Source organism: Suricata suricatta, chromosome 9 (genome assembly GCF_006229205.1).
Source record: "Suricata suricatta isolate VVHF042 chromosome 9, meerkat_22Aug2017_6uvM2_HiC, whole genome shotgun sequence".
In the NCBI taxonomy this organism is placed as follows: Eukaryota; Metazoa; Chordata; class Mammalia; order Carnivora; family Herpestidae; genus Suricata; species Suricata suricatta.
The window spans coordinates 83,196,244-83,216,215 of record NC_043708.1 but is presented as its reverse complement, the minus strand read 5'-3'; the positions used below and the strand labels follow the sequence as shown (position 1 = coordinate 83,216,215).

At 42.6% G+C, this 19,972-nt stretch overlaps 2 protein-coding genes across 5 annotated transcripts in view; one reads left to right on the top strand and one right to left on the bottom strand.

Annotated features, from left to right (window-relative positions):
- TGM5 (transglutaminase 5) overlaps positions 1-8,238 on the top strand; it is a 35,894-nt gene extending 27,656 nt beyond the window's left edge. Inside the window, exons 7-13 of the mRNA XM_029952236.1 lie at positions 260-398; positions 1,035-1,138; positions 1,242-1,481; positions 4,818-5,183; positions 5,742-5,902; positions 7,403-7,536; positions 7,729-8,238. Coding sequence (XP_029808096.1) covers positions 260-398; positions 1,035-1,138; positions 1,242-1,481; positions 4,818-5,183; positions 5,742-5,902; positions 7,403-7,536; positions 7,729-7,882 — 1,298 coding nt within the window. The 3' untranslated portion in view covers positions 7,883-8,238. The remainder of the gene's footprint in view (positions 1-259; positions 399-1,034; positions 1,139-1,241; positions 1,482-4,817; positions 5,184-5,741; positions 5,903-7,402; positions 7,537-7,728) is intronic.
- The window catches only part of CCNDBP1 (cyclin D1 binding protein 1), a 109,855-nt gene that overhangs the window by 60,114 nt on the left and 29,769 nt on the right, over positions 1-19,972 (bottom strand). For all 4 annotated transcript variants that reach the window (XR_003913638.1, XR_003913639.1, XR_003913637.1 and 1 more), the window contains 2 exons: positions 12,078-12,256; positions 11,735-11,778 (listed from right to left, as the gene is read on the bottom strand). The gene's annotated coding sequence lies outside the window, so the exon portion shown is untranslated. The remainder of the gene's footprint in view (positions 1-11,734; positions 11,779-12,077; positions 12,257-19,972) is intronic.

Here is a 19,972-nt window from a genome sequence, read left to right as displayed (position 1 = left end):
GAGTTTCTGTTGGCCCTGGCAGTGCTTCTCTGAGCAACCAAGAAGCCCAGTCTCTGTACAGAGTCTCTTCCATGAACTCCAGAGAGGAGTTCAGGAAGGGGTTGGCAACTTCACCAACCCAGTGCCCCAGACAGCTCCCCAGACAGGTCCTGCCGGTGCCAAAGAATTGTTTCCCTGGGCTCAGAGCCCTACATCCAGGAACCGATAGAATTCTTGAATCCACAGCCCACAGGAGATTTTTTTCTTGCTCTTTCTGCAGTAATGAGGTGCCTGGGGATCCCCACCCGTGTAATCACCAACTTTGACTCTGGCCACGACACAGATGGAAACCTGATCATAGATGAGTATTATGACAGCACGGGCAGGATCTTGAAGAATAAGAAGAAGGACACTGTCTGGTGAGAGACCACCTCTCTGTCTCTTTCCAGGGCAAACTCCACCAGCAGATAGTGGGGCAGGACTGTGTCCACAATCCTGCTACCCTCCCAGACTCCCCTCCCTTTTACCAGTCCCAGTTATCCTCACCTCAAAGGCTGAGACACAGTTGAACACAAAAACGATTCTGAGTTTAGAATCATCACATTACCACAGCTTTCTGTCCTGGGTGAGATTCCCCTCTTTGTCATCTCCTTCACTTAATACTCAGCCTGTAGCTCTGACTGCAGGAGGGTCGGAAGCCCCACCTCCAGACATACCATCTCTGCCCCTGTGAGTCAGCAGCACGCACAGAAAAGGGCCATGGAGGACCTTTGGGAGAGAGGGCATGAGGGATCTTTGATTTCAGTTAGTTACAGAAGCCTTCACTCTCTATTCACAGAAGAAAGCTCTTTTCTAGCAAGTCAAGGCTCACAGGAGGAAAAGCTGCCACTACTCACCCATAGAGGTTTGAAGGCTTAGAGTGCATTACATCTGTCTTTCTATTTAGTAGTCCATCCATCTACCCATGGTCCCCTGCCTTGGTCTGGAAAGAACACAACCACTACAAGCTCACTCTTGGCTTCATTTGACACTGACTCCTCTGGTTTTTCCTTCAGGAATTTTCATGTGTGGAATGAGTGCTGGATGGCCCGAAAGGATCTCCCTCCTGGATATGGAGGCTGGCAGGTGCTGGATGCCACCCCTCAGGAGACGAGCAATGGTGAGGCTGTCCAGGAGAAAGGCAGAACCCACTCCCACAGAAGCCGCCCTTGGCCCTGCCTGACCCTGCAACAACCCATTGTGGCTCTTCTGTTCTCCTTCAGGCCTCTACTGCTGTGGCCCTGCCTCTGTCAGAGCCATCAAAGAGGGAGAGGTGGATCTGAACTATGACACAGCCTTTGCCTTTTCCATGGTCAATGCTGACTGCATGTCCTGGCTTGTCTATGGAGGGAAGGAGCAGAAAATTCACCGGGACACGAATACTGTCGGCAATTTTATCAGCACCAAGAGCATTCAAAGCGATGAGCGAGATGACATCACAGAGAACTACAAATACATAGAAGGTATGACTGGGCCAGATCCTGCCAGAGTCTAAGTCCTGTGGGCTCCTTCCCTCCGCCACACAGAACCACCCAGCCAGCTGGGGGCAGCCATCTTGGGAACCAGAAGTCATCTGAGGGACAGAACCCAGGTCCCCTGTTTCCTTAGCCCTTCAGCCTTCAGGTCCCAGTTGAGATGTTCCCATTGCCTTACTTTCTTATGCTCACCACCACCCTGCATCCCACAGGCTAGTGAACATCCTCCACAAGATGGTCATGTGGATTATAGGGCCATTGACAGCATCCCACCAGTGTGGGATGTGAATCCCTCATGGCTGCCTTCCTGGAAAATTAGCCTCTTTCTAAAGATGGCAGGGGATCTAGTAAACCCTATTGTATTAGTTAATTAAATGAATTTCATATAACATTGCTTAATTAACTTTGTTTTAGTGAGTGTGTGGAGGACAGTCCAGACCACCAACCAGCACCAAGGCTAATATAAGGCCACGTGTTTACTCCCACCCCCACCCCCTGCAGAGGATGGTTCTGAGAGGTGGGAGACCTAGTGGGGGCTTCTTACCCTAGTCAGCAGGGGCAAACAACTAAGTTTTGAACTAATTCCCTGAATTTGAGAAAGATCAATCACTAGGTTCAACCTTCAGAGGGGCCAAGCAATAATACACAGCCCATGAGGGCCAGAAGCTAAGTGAGGAGCAAGAGCTAAGCAAGAGTGAATCAGGAAAGTGGTGAAGTGGCAGGTAGCTGAGCTAGGTGCTAGGAGTGCTGGCCAGTAGCTACCTGTGGTTTGTCTCTGTTGGCCTTTGGGACCCACAGAGAAACTCCTCTCTAGAAGCTCCAGCCTAGGAAGGGGTTACACAATGAGAGGCAAGCAATGAACACAACTCAGCATGCTGTTCATCACTCCTTTCCCCTCCATCCACTCTGGGGCTATCTTGGTTGGAGTGCCAGAACAGATCCTGAGGCAACAATTCAAGAACAAGTGGTTTATTTGTAAGGCCATCCAGGAACTCCTGGAAGGAAGGAGAGTGAGCAAGTGAGACAAGGGAAGGAAGGAAGCCACACAAGGCGCCTCACCAAGCCGATTAGCAGCATAGGAAGCTGGAGCTCAGCTGCTGCTTGGGAGCTCTGGGAGTGGGGTTGCCAGGGAAAATACAGGACGAATAATGCCATAGTATAACCATGTCCCAAGTTCTTGTTAATCTGACCCTCAATTTAAATGGCTCTGTATTTTTATTTGCTAAGTCTGGAAACACTATCAGGGATTCAGGCTAAAGTGTAGAACACCACCACAGACTTATCCCATCCAAGAGGCAAGGGGCTAGGTTATCTACCCACCAATTCCTGTCAGTCAGGGGTTTAGGGCTACTCCTTGCAGTGTAAAGTCCTGGGCACTTTTGGCCTGTTCCATGCACTGGCTAAGGCAGCTCTGGTGGCAAACAAAGCCTCAGACAAAAAGTGGAAGTTGCTAGAATTTGAAAGTAGGGCACGTGGACATTGAACTAGCAAGTGCCAAGGGAATAAAGGTTGGCACTGACAGCATTTGCTAGAGGCCCATGGGGTTCCACTGTGAGCTTGGGGATTTGGAGCTATATTTGTGTGGACCTGAGGGTGCTGATCAGTCAGGCAGTATTCGGTCTCTTCCCACTTTGCCTGACATGGTAGAGCAAACCACAGGTGAGCTAAATCTGATTCACATCTCCCTGGGCCCACTCTTGCTAAAGCAGATGACTTGAGATCCTTTTCTTCCTGGAACCAGGCTTAGAATGACCCCCAGGGCAAGGAGATTAAAAAAAAAAGTGGCCTCTGCCTGGGGAGATTGTGGGGATGCACTGAAGGAATGGAGATAGTCACTGGGGACAGTGAATGCTTAGTGAAGGCAGTGGTGGGATGATTAGGGAAGCATGGGTGGGTATTCCTGCATATCTTGGCTACAGTGCCTCCCTAGTACTAAAGCCACACCTCTCTGGGAACTCAGCTTGTCTGAATATTTTTCTTCTTTTCCTTTTTTCCTTTCCTTTCCTTTCTTTTTTTTTCTTTTCTTTTCCTTTCTCTTACTCTCTTTCTTTCTCTTTTTTTTTCTTTCTTTCTGTGGCTTCTCAGTTTCTCATTTCTAAGAATTAGTCTATACCTAACCAATCACTTGGGTCTAGAATAGGAAATCACACCATACTGCTATCTTTAAGAGGCTTAAAGGGTCTTTGCCTTTGCCGTGGAGAAGGCAGGATAGAGTCTAGGGGTCATTAGCACACATTTTTGTGTTAGGCAGATTTGGTTTCCACCTGGACTCTGCCATTTGCCAGTTGTGTAACTGGGACAGGTGACGTGACCTCTCTGAGCCCCATTTTACTAATCTGTATTTGGATTATGCTGCTGGTGGTGGTGGTGGTGGTAGTGGTGAGGATGCGGAGAAAGGAACCCTCATGCACTGTTGTGGGAATGTGAACTGGTGCAGCCACTGTGGGAAACAGTATGGAGGTTTCTCAAAAAACTAAAAATAGAACTACCATATGACCCAGCAATCACACTATTGGGTGTTTGAAGAAAATTAAAACACCAACTTGAAGAAATATATGCACCTCCATGTTCACTGTAGTATTATTTACAATAGTCAAGCTATGGAAACAGCACAAGTGTCCACTGATGGATGAATGGCTAAATTAAACAAAATGTGGTATATGTATACAATGGAATATTATTCAATTACAAAAAATAATTATATCTTGCCATTTGCTATAATATGGATGGAACTTGAGAAGATTGTACTTAGTGAAATAAGTCAAAGACAAATACTGTATTGATTTCCTCTCTTACATGTGGAGTCTACAAACACACACACACACACACACACACACACACACACACACACCACACACACAGAAAAGAAACCAAGTTCCTAGATACAGAATACAGATTGGTGGTTACCAGAGCCAGGGGGACAGGATGAGAGAAATGGGTAAAAGGGGTCAAAATATAAGTAAGTAAACAAGCAAATAAATAAAACAGTGCTATTAAGTTAAGAAAAAACTCTTTCAGGTCTTTCATGGAACTGAAGAGAAGGTTCAAAGGGCCATCTTATCTCTACTAGGGATACTACTTTCACATGGGCACAGCTAAAAAATAATAACAATAAATAAATAATAATAACACATCCCTCTCATGGTTGATGTGAGGATGAATAGTGTGAAATGCTCAGTAAGCTGACACTTAGAAAGCACTTGACAAAAGGGAGGGGATGTTTGCTATTGGAAATGAGGGTTTTAACACCCCTGCAGTGTTCAGCCAAAGCTTATCTCCCTGGATCAGACTGGTCCACAGCTGGGGCTTTCTCTGTCCTTCAAGGTTCCCCCCAGGAGAGGCTGGTGTTCACGAAGGCTCTTCAGAAGCTAAAGGCTGGAAGGTCTGAAGGCCCCCACAAAGCAGACTTACAACGTTCCACACCCGTGCCACCAAATGGGGACGGCCCTTGGAGTCTTCATATGCCTTCCCTTAGGCCCAGTGATGTCGTCCAGGTCTCCTTGAAATTCCAGCTGCTCGACCCGCCCAATATGGGCCAGGACATAAGGTTTGTCCTGCTGGCCCTCAACATGTCACTCCAGTTCAAGTACCTCAAAGTGAACCTGAGTGCCCAGTCCCTGTTGCATGATGGCAGCCCCCTGCCCCCTTTCTGGCAAGACACAGCCTTCATCACACTCTCTCCTGAAGAAGGTACGGGCTCTGGGTATGGGCACAGGGATGGTCTGTGTACACAGAGTTAGTTATGGAAATGTCAGTGGGGACAAGCCAGCCAACAAGGATTCTGGGTACAGACCCTTGTGACACCAGTCTTTCTAATGTCCCCTGCGGCACAGATTCCTTCTCCCCTCCTTCCCTCCTTTCCTCTCTCTCCCTCTCTCCCCCACCCCTACCTTTCCCTTTCTCCCTTCTCCTCTCCTTCTTTTTCTTCTTTCTTTTCTCTTCCACCTGATTCCCTCCCTTTACTGCTTCAAGGAAAGGAACCTGGTTTAATAGGGTAAGCCTGAGCTTTGGAGGCCTCCAGACCTTGGTTAGAACCTCAGCTTATCCATTTACCAGTAAAATGACCTTGGGGAAACTATTTTGCCTTTCTTAGCCTCAGCATCTCCACCTGAAAACCTAGTACCTGCTTCACTGGGGCTTAGTACATGTTTGCCCTCACAGCCCCCAAAGAAAGGTCCCCCAGATCCAACCCAGGCCTAGCTGATTTTCCCAGCTACAATCACCTCATCTTTTTGTTTTTTTCCTTAGCGAAGACCCATTCCTGCAAAATTCCCTATTCCCAGTATAGCCAGTACCTGTCAACAGACAAGCTGATCCGCATCAGTGCCCTGGGTGAAGAGAAGAGTAGTCCAGAAAAGATCCTGGTAGACAAAATCATCACCTTAGCTTATCCAGGCATCATGATTAATGTAAGTGGCCTGGGGGCCCCTGGAGATCTGGCTGGGGTGGGAGACCCCTGAGAGTCTGTTGAGAAGATCAGCCCCTCCTTGCCCCTGATTCTTCTGGTGTCCCCAAATACCTCCCTATCAGAACATGAGATTCATCTGAAAACATCAGACACAATGTCCATCCTCTTGCACCATTAAAGGCCTTGTGGGTGGCCCTTGAGCAGGTTCCATGGAAGGGACAAGAAGAGATCCCTTCCTTGTGCCACCTTCTACTGTTGGCCTTCCCGAGGGTCACCATGAGGAACTATGAGCTCAGACGGAAGAAACTTGAATAGGGAGAAAAGCGCTGACTGAGATCAGCTTAGGTTTGATTTGCCATTTCCTGGCTGCACATTCTTAGATAAGACCCTGGGCCTCTGCTTCTTGAACTTTCAAATGAGAGGATTAGACTAGCTGGCCTTTGAGGACACCACCTGCTGTGGTATTCTGTGGTCCTCTGAGTGGGAAGACTTCATAGATCTCTTCCAGTGTGCTCTCCTCAAGGCCAACCAGCCTCCTAGACCCTGCCAAGTGAGCCTGTGGGGTCCCATGGTGGGGTATGCCTGGCAAGCCCAGCCATGGGAGTCTGCTTTAGGGAGGGTTTCCAAAAGTGCCTCCAGGTTTGCTTCAATCTTTCTACAGCCTTGAATGTCTCATTGCTCTTCACTCACACACTGGTATGAAAAGAAGAGAGCCAGCTATGTTAAGAAGAAAAGGGATGGAATGAAATTGCAATAATAAAGTGCCAAAGAAGATTCTATCCACTCAAATTATGCATGGGAATCCTTTGGGACTGATTATTTTACACTTGGATGAAATCTTTGGAGCAGAGGAAACATCACTAGAAATTTATCAGACTTTTTCATATTTTCCTAGCTACAATCACCTCATCTTTTTGTTTTTTTTGTTCTTGCTGGGTTGAGAGATGTAAAATATTTTGTACAAACGTCTATGGATGTATAAATGAAGCAAAGTTTTACATAATAATACTTAGTGTCATATACACTGATATCTTCTCCTATTTCATTTTTTAAAAACATTAGTGACAACCCATCAAGTTGGTTTTAACCCATAGTTGGAAGAAACCTGGGTCACAGAAGTCTAGCTCTTCAGGAAATACATCTAAGAAGCAATTGCTTACACAATTGCACAGCTAACATTCTTGAATTCATAACAGAAAAAGTGACTTATAAAATGCTGTCAGCATAGAAACTCCCCAGTATGATGATGTTTTAGTCATAATAAATTCAGGATTATTAAAAAGAAGGGAACGAGTTAGAATGATTTTAAAGTCCTGTTCTTACTTCAAGTTAGTGGAACTCTAAAAGGAAAAATTTCTTGCAACTCAATAATAAGGAGGCATTAACAGACACTGAAGATACAAGTCATCTTCCTGTTGAAGTGTCCAATCAAGGGTTTGGTGAATTGGGGAATGAGATTAATTTTCTGCTCCCTTCCTCTCCTTTGGATTTATCTGTTTAGGTTTTAGGAGCTGCCATTGTGAACCAACCACTATCCATACAGGTGCTGTTTTCAAACCCCCTCTCAGAGCATGTTGCAGACTGTGTGCTGACTGTGGAAGGAAGTGGCCTCTTCAAGAAACAGCAGAGAGTCCTGTGAGTGCTGGGAGTATTCAGCCTTCACTCCCATCTTGTCCTGGGGTTATCATTATCCTTCTTTCTGGTGACAGGCTCCAAGCCAGTCTCTGAGCACACCAGGAAAGGAAAGCCCTGGTTGTTGAGTGGAAAAGAGCTTTGGAATTATCATATTGCATATGGTTTTATAACATTCTCTTTTCTCTGCTACAGCATTGGAGTCCTTAAACCTCAACACAGGGCCAGCATCACTCTGGAGACTGTCCCCTTCAAGAGTGGCCAAAGGCAGATCCAAGCTAATCTGAGGAGCAACAAATTTAAGGACATCAAGGGTTACAGGAATGTCTATGTAGACTTGAGGTTATAAATTTGGAAGAGTGAGTTGGATGCACAGATTTTAAGCTTCAGAAGGAGCAAGCTCAAATGCAAGCTGTGCCACTCCCCATCACAACAGAGGCTTTGCAGAGGTTCTGAAGTGAGCAACAGAGAAGATGTCCGCAATGGATAGTCCCCTGGACCATTTGCAAGCTCCCAAGGAGTCTGATCAGAGCCCAGGGAATCTATGGTGTCCAATCCAGAAGTGTGAGATAACACTCAGAGGTCTGAGGGCAGTGGTTGGACTTGGCCATGACTTACTGCCCCCACAGACTGAGCAGCTCACTGTCATTTTGTCTCTGCAGTGGCTAATGCCCTAGTCCCAATAAATTTCAGTCCTTGTTCTCATTTCCTTTGCACCCATGCAGTTATCACTTTCCCTACCTATTCCCTGGATTCTGGGAGTGTCCTATCATTTCAGTGCCTGAGCCCATTAAGGGGTGAATTACTGAGTGCCTAGTATGTGCCAGGTACATACTGAGTACAGGGGAGAAGAAAGTAAACAAAGCAAAGGCTCTGCCCCCATGGAGCTTGCATTCTACAGGTGGTTGTGGGGATACAGACAATAAGCATGTCAACAGGTAAGTAAGGTACTTAAAGACAGTGTGTCAGTCATGATCTAGTTAGGAAAAACAAAACTCCTGTAAATGTTTCTACATACTACATCTTTGTGTCTTGGGGAAAAAGTGAGATTTCTCACTTGGCCTTCCTTTGAATCCCTTTCCATATCACATCCAAGATCTCCCTCAATCCTAACAGTTCCAGCCTCTTGGCCCAAAGTCTGCCACTGCATTGTGGTGCTGGATGGACCTGGAATGATTGTGGTTCCAGAGACAATGCCAGCTGACAATGCAGTGAAATAGATTTTTGGTAGGCAATGAAGTACTTTCAGACCCTTTTATTGGCAATAGCTTGTGTATATCCTCCTTCTGAACACAAAGCCACTCCAATCATTATCTCCTCTCAGAAGCACCTGCTTTCTCATGGCACCATGCCAAATTTGGGATGGAGAAAGGCATGATGTATCTGCCCTCCAGGCACTGCTACATGACAAAGACAGTTGGGCATATATTAAATACATACACATTAAATAAATACTTCTATTATATATAAACAAAAGGGCAAGTATAATTGATCAGAGGGAGAGAAGAGGGTGTGGTGAGGATTGCATAGTAGATTGAAGGTCCTATTAAAGAGTAGGCTGAGAACAGGAGAACCCTAAAAGCAGGGACCTGGAAGCAACATATAATTATTTCATTCCTTAGTTGTTGCCTAACAATCATGAAAAAATGGTTTCAGGAAAACAATGTGGATGGGAACATCTTACAGAGACAGTAACCTCTTAAGTACTTTTCAACCACCACACCCTCAGACTCTTTCATGAATCTTGATTTTAACAGTACACTCATTAACTCTTTCACTCAACAAATATTCACAGAGTTTTTATAGAAACCAGGCCCTGAGCTAGGCACTGAGGACACAAGAAGGTCTGCCCTCAAGGAGCTCAAATCTAAGCAGGTGGAAAACGAGAAATGAACAAGAGGTTCTAACAGAGAGTGCTGATAACCACCATTGGAGTGAGTGCAAGGTGTTGTGGGAACACAAGGAGGGGCAACTTGTCCAATCTTGGAATTGTGAATCAAGGACAGCTTCCTGGAGGGGAGTGGCCTTTGAGCTAAAATCTAAAAGGCAAGGTGTCAAAGGGATTGGAGTGGAGTAAAGCAGTCAGGACCTGCAAGTCATTCAGAATGCTAGAGATCAGAATAGGAGGAGGCAAGTAGCAGGAAAATATGAGTCTAGAGCCAAGGGATGAAGAGCTTAAGGCAGACAGTCTAAGGAGTTTGGACTGTTATCACCTGCAGGCATCTATATCCTTTAAGTCTTGGACCATTGTCTTCGCCTGAAATGTTAGTGCTTAAAGTTGATTCTATTTTGCAGAGCTAAGCAGACTTCATGTGATTTTAGAAGCACTTAAAGGACAAATAGTTCTCCGTCCTGGTCTGTCATAGGGACTTGCAATTTCCATCAGAGCATTCTTTGAGCTAAGGCCTTCCTTGAATGTCAAGGTTGTCTTTCAACTATTCATTTAACATTTATTGAATACCTATGTATTGAATATTCTAGGCCCAAGGGATAGAGCAGTAACAATGCAAACAAGGCAAAGGATTTGAATAGATATCTCTCCAAAAAGGATATACAAATGGCCAAAAAACATATAAAAAGATACTCAATATCACTAATCATGAGAAAAATGTAAATCAAAACTACACTGAGATATCAAAAGTAGAAATATCACACAATCCAGTAATTCCACTGCTGGTTATTTAACCAAAGAAAATGAAAACACTAGTTCAAAAAGATATATGGATCCCTATGTTTATTTGTTTGATTTTAAATGTTTTATTTATTTTTGAGAGAGAGAGAAAGAGAAAATGAGTGGGGGAGGGGTAGAGAGAAAGGGAGACACAGAATCTGAGGCAAGCTTCAGGCTCTGAGCTGTCAGCACAGAGCCTGATGCAGGGCTCAAACCCATGAACCATGGGATCATGACCTAGGCCAGTCAGATGCTTAAAACTGAGCCACCCAGGCACCCCTGAACCTCTGTGTTTATTGCAGCATTATTTACAGTAGCCAGGATATGGAATCAACCCAAGTATCTATCCATAAATTAATGGATAAAGAAGATCTCTCTGTGTGTCTCTCTGTATCTGTCTCTGTCTCTGTCTCTGTCTCTCTCTCTCTCTCACACACACACACACACACACACACATGCAGAGGGAGAGAGAGAGAGAGAGAAAGAGAGAGAGAGAGAAAGAGATTACTCAGCCATAAACAACAATGAGATCTTGCCACTTGGGATACATGGATGGACCTAGAAGGTATTACGCCAAGTGAAATAAGTCCGATAAATAAATACAAATTCTATATGATTTCACTTATATGTGGAATCTAAGAATAAACAGACAAAAGAAACAGACCCATAGAGAACAGATTGATGATTGCCAGAGGGGAGGGGAGTGGAGAAGTGGGCAAAAAGGGTGAAGAGAAGTGGGAGGTATAGGCTTCCAGTTATGGAATGAATAAAGTCATGGGAATTAGAGGCACAGCATAGGGAATACGGTCAATGGTAATGTAATAGTGTTGTATGATGACAGATGGGTAACTACACTTGTGGTGAGCAGAGCGTCGTGTAAAGATTTGTCCAATTCCTATGTTGTACACCTGAAACTAATGTAACATTGTGTGTCAACTTTACTGCAAAAAAAAAAAAAAACCCAAACAAACTCTACATTGAGATATCTTACACCCATTACGATGGCTATTAAAAAATAACAACAACAACAACAACAACAACAAACAGAAAATAACAAGTATTATGGGAATTGAGAAGTTAAAACTCTTGAGCATTGTTGGTAGAGTTGTAAAATGGTGCCACCACTTCGGAAAACAGTATGGCAGCTCCTCAAAAAGTTTTAAATAAAACTACTGTATGACCCAGCAATCACACTTTGGGTATATATTCAAAAGAATTGAAAGGAAGGTCTCAAAAAGATATTTGCACACCCATGTCTACAGCACTATTCACAATAGCCAGGAGGAAGAAGCAATCCAGATGTCCATCATAGTATGAATGGATAATCAAAATTTGGTATATACACACAATGGAATATTATTCAGCCTTAGGGCAGGGAATCCTGTCACATGCTACAACACGAATGAACCTTGAGGACATTATGTTAAGTGAAGTAAGCCAGTCATAAAGGGATAAATACTGTATGATTCCACTTACATGAAGTATCTAAATTAGTCAAATTAATGACATAGAAAGTAGAATGATACTTACCAGAGCCTGAGGTGAGGGAGTAGAGGGCAGTTCAAGTTTCAATTCTGCAAGATGAAAAGGTTTTGGGGATCTCTTTCATAACAATGTAAACACAGTTAACACTACTGAATTGTACACTTAAAAATGGTTAAGATGATAAATTTTATGGTATGTGTTTTCTATCACAATAAAAAAATTTTAACCATCCTATGCTGTTTCAACATTTACAACTTTATTAGAAATAATAATAATAGCATCCATAACAATGTCAGCAGGAATAAAAATCTCCATTAATTGAGTGCCTAAAAACAAACAAGCAAAACTGGGTTTTAGTCTTTGTCAGTGTTGGTCTATTTCCTATTACCTTTATTCCTGGGTATAGTCCTTCAGGAGTCCTGATTGAAAACCTGGGGGTGTTTATTGGGGCCCTTCATCCCTGGTGGCCCTGGAACTCCAATTTATATCCTCCAGCCCTGTGAGATTGCCAGAAGATCTGCTCAGATTCTCAGACTATCATCTGCCAGTTGGGAATCAGCAAATGTCCTAAAGGGAAAAGTGACATGCTGTCAGGCTTACCTCTCCGTGCTTCTCTTCTCCCTGAGACCTTGATCCCTCAAATCCTTGATGCCTTGATGCCTTCAGGCAGATATGTGAAATATTTTATTCAGCTTTTCTGGTTTTTTTCAACAGGGGCAATACGATTAAACTAGTTTGCTCTATCTAGAAGTAGAAATCCTTGAGAGGTTTTAAAAGAAGACTAAATAGAGAGAACTTCCTAGAGGTAGTTTGGATGATAAGCTAATAATGAAGTCAAATGTATGTATAAGACCTGAGTTGGACCTGACCTACATTTGAGTCCAGTCTTTACCACAAACTGTGAGACCTTGGGAAAGCATCAGATCCTGAGAGGCTTAGAGATAAACTTCTAGTGTGTGGACACCATGTTTACAGGTAAGTTATCATGTGCATTTTTAGCCTCATTTTTATCTCCTCTATTCATCTTTCATCTTTTGTATCACTTTAATATATGCTCTTCTTTTAAAGTTTATTTATTTTGAGAGAGGGAGAGAGAGAGAGAGACAGAGAGAGAGAGAGAGACAGACAGAGAACGAGCGAGGGTGAGCAGGGGAGAGACAGAGAGAGACGGAGAGAAAGAGAATCCTAAGCAGGCTCCATGTTGTCACCACAGAGCCTGCTTGGGATTCTTTCTCTCTCTGCCTCTCCCCAGCTTGTACTCTTCTGTCTCTCAAAGTAAATAAATAAAAACTTTTTAAAAAAAATGTTTTAAATCAGAGGCTTAACTGACTGAGCCACCCAGGCACCCCAATATATGCTCTTTTTTTTAAGTAGGCTACATGCCCAAAATGGGGGCTTGAACTCATAGCCCTGAGACTGAGAGTCAGATTCTCTACCAGTTGAGCTGGCCAGGCACCCCTAGATTTTTTTTGTTTTTTTTTCCTTAAAAAACCTTAAAAATAAAAACATTTTCTTATTTATTATTGAGAGACAGAGAGAGACAGAGCATGAGTATGGGAGGGTCAGAGAGAGAGGGAGACACAGAATCCGAAGGAGGCTTCAGGCTCTGAGCTGTCAGCACAGAGCCTGACGCTGGGCCCAAACTCGCAAACTGCGAGATCATGACCTGAGCCAAAGTCAGATGCTTAACCAACTGAGCCACCCAGGTGCCCCTATTTTTTTTTTAAAGTAAGTTTCACGCCCAAAATGGGGCTGGAACTCACGACTCCAAGATCAAGAGTCACATGTGCTACTGACTGAGCCAGAAAGGCACCCCAACATATGCTCTTCTGAAATTTCATGTCTCACTGTTAGTCATCTTAAATTCTTTCTGGAAGAAGGTAGTATGTTAATTGATTTACTCATTAATTCATTCATTAAAATAAACATGTTAACTCCCTGGACCTGTTTTCTCACCAATAAAATAGGAATAATGATTCCTTACTTAGTTTACATAATTGAAGTTCAGATCATATGAGATAATGTATGTAAAAATGCTTTGTAAAGCAATGTACCAGCATAATTAATTTACCTGAAACTGGGAGTCCTGTTGAATATCTTTTCTTCCTTGCCCTCCGTATCCCAACCATTAGTGTGTCTTGCCAGTTTAATGTCCTGCATTTCTATCAAATCAGCCCACCTCTATGTTCGCCATCACTCCCCTGACCAGACCACTTTCATCTCTCACTTGAATCATTATGGCAGACTCTTGCTGGTCCTCTCTTTTTCACTTTGGCCCCCTCAGCCAGTGTGGCTTTTATTTTTTAAATAAATTTAAAAAATATTTTAATTTATTTGAGAGAGAGAGAGAGAGAGAGAGAGAGTGCAAGCAGGAGAGGGGCAGAGAGAGAGGGAGACAGAATCTGAAGCAGGCTCTAGGCTTCGAGCTGCAACACTGAGGTCGAACTTGCAAACTGCGAGATAATGACTTGAGCAGAAGTCAGGAAGCTTAGCTGACTGAGCCGTCTAGGAGCCCCAGATATTTTAAGAAATGTGATTGTGGGGGGCCTGGGTGGCTCAGTCGGTCGAGCATCGACTTCAGCTCAGCTCATGAGCTCACAGTTCCTGGGTTCAAGCCCTGTGCCAGGCTCTGTGCTGACAGCTCAGAGCCTGGAGCCTGCTTCCAGTTCTGTGGCTCCTTTTCTCTCTGCCCCTCCCCTGCTCATGATATGTCTCTGTCTCTCAAAAGTAAATAAATGTTAACAAAAATTTTAAAAAAATAAATGTGATTGTTAATGTAATTGTTACTCTATTGCTTACAGTCCCATCCGTTAGTTTCCCAGAACTCTGAGGATAAAACTCAAAATCCTTAATTCTGCAAGATATAGCCCTTGCCTTACCTCTCCTCATCACAGGCTTTGTTCCATCCAGTCCCTTGACCTTCCTTTGTTCCCTGCCTTGGGGCTTTTGCATATGCTGTTCTCGCCCCTCCCATCCCACCCCATCCCTGGCCCCAATGCGTAACTATCTTTCCTGTTTCTCAGCTTAAATTTTACTTTCTCAGGGAAACCTCCCCGGACCTCCACACCAAGGCCCTAGAACTTGGAACTTTTCTATTATAACAGGTATCATAAGCAAATAATTAACAGTATAAGCACTTAATATTGTTTCCTCCTGCCGGAATATAAAGTCCTTGATGATAAGGACACATCTATCTAATTTATATTACTATATTACCAGTGTCTTTTACAGTTCCTGATGAACAGTAATGTTCAATAAATATTTGTGTCATGAATGAATAAATGAATCCTTCTTGGGTATACACTAGCCACTTTGTTTTTCTGCCAGAGGCTGGGAAGCTGAAAGGTGTGGATGTAGTGGGAAGCAGGACTGAACCTTCTGGTCACTTATGCCTCCATCTTCCTCGCATCTCCCATTCTCCTTTCCCCAGCTCAACCAAAACATAGCAATATGTCACAGGATCCCCTAAAATGCCCCAACTGAAATATTTCCAGAAAGTGGGTATTTGTGGAGCTCCCTGGGAATTGTATCAGGAGAGATTATCTTTATTAGTTCCAAAAGTGGAACAAATTCCAAAAGGGATACCAGCCCATGACTCCCTCATTTCTCTCCCACAGGCAAGGGGCTCACGGTGAAAACAGTCTTCCAGTCAGCCTTTTCTTTATTGTTATTTTTTGTTATTTTTCAAATAATTATAACAATACATTTTCATGGCATAAAGATATTAAATGTGAGAAGTAAGTTGATTCACTTTCAGTAATACCAAATAAAAGCTGTGCTGTCTAGTTAACCATAGGTTTACCACCTATCAGAAATATGTATAACCCTCCCCCCCACTTCCCTACACACACATACAAAATGGAGTCCCAAACCCTTAGATACTTGACTTCTTGGTTCTCCTTCCCTTCTCCATTTTGCAGGCTTATTTTTCATGGGCTTATTTTTCGCAGGCTTTGCAATGAGCATGCGCCAAATAACTGAAGTCTCTACATCACCTCAAGTAATGTACATTTGTTCCAGTCAGACTACTTTTTTCCTTATATGGGCATAGGCGACTTCCTGGTAAGGTTGTAACCTCTGTTGTACTCGACCAATGAGGAATCAGGGAGGGACTTGCATGGTAGGAGATAAATTGCATGCTATACCATCAGTCTGCCTGTCCATCAGACACCACTCTTGCAAGAACATTGCTTAAAGTCTTGCTTCACTGTGCTCCGAGTCTCAGTGTCCCTCCTTTGATTAGGTCAGTGGGCTTATTTCTCACACTAAAGGATATATAGAAAGAAAGCCTTACACTCACGTACTGAATTTCCCAACACAGAAGCAATAACTTTCCAGAAATATTCTACATAAACACAAATTCATATATATTCTCCCCACACACCCTTCATACAAAAGTAGCATTCTTTTTCCATTTAATGGTATAGCCTGGAGATGGTTCCATATTAGTTTATGTAGAGCTACATCATTCTTTTCCATGTTTGCATGGTTGTTTATTGAATGCATGTCCCATAAATCATCTATCTAATACCATATTTACAGACATTTATATAGTTTCTGATATTTTGCTATTGTAACTACCATTACAATGGATACACTTCTATAAATTTCATTTTACATGTTTGATTATTTGCATTAGAATATCTAGAAGTGAAATGGCTGCTTCAAAATTATAGACATTTAAGGTTTTGGTAGATATCACTTAATTTCCCTCTAGAAAGCTGAATCCATTTACATTCTTACTAGGATTATAAGAGAGTAACACTTTCCCACACCATAAATAACTCAGAAAGTTGCCAATTTTGTCTTTGCCAATTTGATAGATGAAAGAAGTGATACCCCAGGATATTTTTACTTTGCATTTATATAAATAAGGTTGGACATATTTTTATATATTTAAGAGTCATCTGAATTTCCTTTTCTGTGAATTGTCTATCATATCCTTCACCCATTTTTCTATTGATTTGTTGTTCTTTACTTATTGATTTGCAGATATCTTCTGCATTTAGGAAAGTAACACTTTGTGATACAAGTTTCCAACATTTCTCCCAATTTACTGTATATATTCTAACTTCATTTATATTAAATTTTTAAAGTTTATTTGATAGAAACAGAGAGTAAGTGAGGGAGGGAGGGAGCGAGCAAGAGAGAATTCCAAGCAAGCTCTGCACTGTCAGGACAGAGCCCGTTGTGGGGCTCGAATTTATAAACTGTGAGATGCTGACCTGAGGTGAAACCAAGAGTCAGACATTCAACCCACTGAGCAACCCAGGTGCCTCTTACTTTGTTTATGAGTTTTTCCAAGTTACAAAATTTTAGGGAATAAAATTTATCTATTTTTTCTTTATGGCTTCTGGGGTTTTCATTATATTTTAAAAGGCATTCCCTGGGCTGACTTAAAAGTGTCTTAACTTTCCTTTCAGTACTTTTAGGATTTAATTTTTTACATCTAGAGTTTTGATCTATCTGGAATTTATTTTGGTATATGGTGCAAGGTAGAAAACCAACTTTATTTTGCAAGTTAGCTGTCCCCAAACTATTTACTAGTGAATCCTTATCTTCCCCACTGATTCAAAGTGCCACATTTAGTCCATACTTAATGCATACATTTTGCTTGATGTGCTTTCTCAAGTGCAATGATGTCATGCTATATTATAATATCTAGGAAGCCTGGTTATACTACATAAGAAGTTAGAAATGGAGCATGACCAGGCCTACTAGATATTAAAACACATCTTAGATGTTTTAATCTAAAAACATCTTTAGACCTTTCTAGATTATATTTAATATCTTTTAGAAACTTCCTTTTGAACTTTAGAATTAGTTTTTCCAGTTTCAGAGAAAAAAAACTTGTTAAAATTTTTATTGGGACTGAATTAAATTTAAGATTAGCATACTAAATTACCTTTTATAATAATTTTTAGTATATTCATGGTTTCCAGGTAAAAACCATATGATCTTCAAATAAAAAATTTACCTCTTCATTTCTCATGAAGAAATCACTTTTTGGAGGAGTAAGAAGGCAGCAGTTGCTGCTGCTTCTTCTTCTTCTTCTTCTTCTTTTTTTTTTCTTTTTTTGACATAGGAAGATTCTTCAAATAGGCAATGGTTCAAATTTTTTAAAAGTTTAAAAGTGTAAACATGAGAAAAATCACCTTCCTATCACATTCTCCCGCTCTCCTCCCCACAGGCAACCAATGTTCTTTGTAGTTTCTTTTATATCCTTCTATAGATATCCCAAATGCATGCAGGCCAGCATTCCTGCCCCTGAGAATGCTAACACAGTCTTAGAGAAGCCTCAGGAAAAGCTGCACTTTAGACAACCAAAGAGGGCCAAAGAGGAGGTCCTCTCCTCTGTCTTGTCTCCTCAGTGACTATACAAGTAGAAATAGAAAAAGATATAGGCCCTGAGTTCTATGATAGTTGTCCACCTTCTCTTGTGGAGTCCAAGATCTGGAGTCTTAGAAGAGCTGGGGCTCTGATGTCTACTTTCAGAATATTTGTTTTTCACCAATAAATTCTACCTCCTTATCTCTTTCAGACAGATGAATTCTAGACACACAAAATACCAAATAGCCACAAACATCTAGCAACTTGAAGCCCATGATATGTTTAGGGCCTGAGATTTGGAGTTGGATTTGGCTTCCTGTTTATTGAGCCATCTCTTCCAGAGTCTTCTAGTGTTGTCCACATAATATCTCTGAGGGTCTCTTGAGACCACTGAAGCGACAGGCTTAGAAGTTTCCTCATGGCTTCTCTAGCTGGCTGATCTTCCCTCATTCTACCCTCTGCTCCAGTCAGCACAAGAGATAAAGTGAAAAAGGGTAACTCCCAGCAGGTGGTCCAAGAGATACTAGTGGGGAGGGAGCAAGAGAAAAGAAGTATGTGGGGGAGCTCACAAGAGGAGTGGAAGGAAACTCTACTATTTAAAGATTCTTAAGCCAATGAAAATACCTCCATCATTTTCTCTTGGGCAGATTTAGAGAGGCAGCACTGAGGAAGAGTTCAAGACAGGCATTTCCTGTGGTCAAGTGGATAATAGCAGCCTGCAGCCATGCAACAGGGTGAGGCACGCCATCTCTCCATGGGGCTTCCTTGACTATTAGTAGCTCCTCCATCATAACGTGTTTTCATTAAAAGAAGTAGGATGGTGGTGGAGGCGGTGGTTGGGGGGGGCTAAGGTGGGTGGTATTAGTGGGTGTTGTGGTGGTGGTGGCAGTGGTAGGGTTATGGGTGGCAATATGGTAGCTTGTTGGTTGTGAATCGTGGGTCATAGTTGTCACGACAATGATGGTGGTTAACATTCATTAATGTTCTTACCCTTAGCATGATTTATGGCATCACAACATGATTATTTTCAGTAGATTGTGATTCATTTGGGAGATAACCTTGGGAAAGCATGAGGGTGTCACAGCCTCAAAGCTAAGTGGGAGAGAGACACCTGGGTGGCTCAGTTGGTTAAGCACTGGACTCTTGGTTTCAGCTCAGGTCATGATCTCACAATTTGTGAGTTTAAGCCGTGCATCAGGCTCTGAACTAATGGTGCATAGCCTGCTTGGGATTCTATTCCCTCTTTCTCTGCCCATCCTCTGCTTGCTCTCCCTCTCTCTCTCTCTCTCTCTCTCTCTCTCTCTCTCTCTCTCTCTCTCTCTCAAAATAAATATATAAATCATAAAAAAAAGGTTAAGTGGGAGAGAAGGGGAGGTAGGAGTCAGGGAATCCAACTACAAGGAGTAGAGGCCAACATAAAGCAAAGGAACAGGCAGAACAGGATGTAGAAAGCTCAGGGTTCTCTGCATAAATCTATTAGTATATTTACATGGCTCATTGTGAAATGAGAAGTGCCTGATAGACTGTAATAATACTCTCAGGCCCCCTCCTTGGAGAGTTTTTCTGGGCTGCATGGTGCCATGGGTTTGGTGAGCTTCAGGTGAAAGAGACAAGTATGATCTCAGATGAGTTGGTTCTACTCTCTGGGCCTCACTCTTCTTGTTTATAAACCAGAAAGTCAGCTCCGTGATTTCAAAACCAACTCTAAAACTTATCTGTGTTTGAGGAAGGAGTAAGGGTGAGCAAAATTCTAGGTTTTATTCATTGTTTTTGGATTGGGACCAGAAAAGGAGGTCAACAATGAGAGCAAGCATTGCTCTTATTAATAATAGTAATAGTCCCATTTAATGAGACTTCCTATGTGTCTGACACTGTGCTAAGTGTATTTTATATGTGTGTGTGTGTGTGCGTGTGTGTGTGTGTATGTGTGTATATGTATATATATATATATAT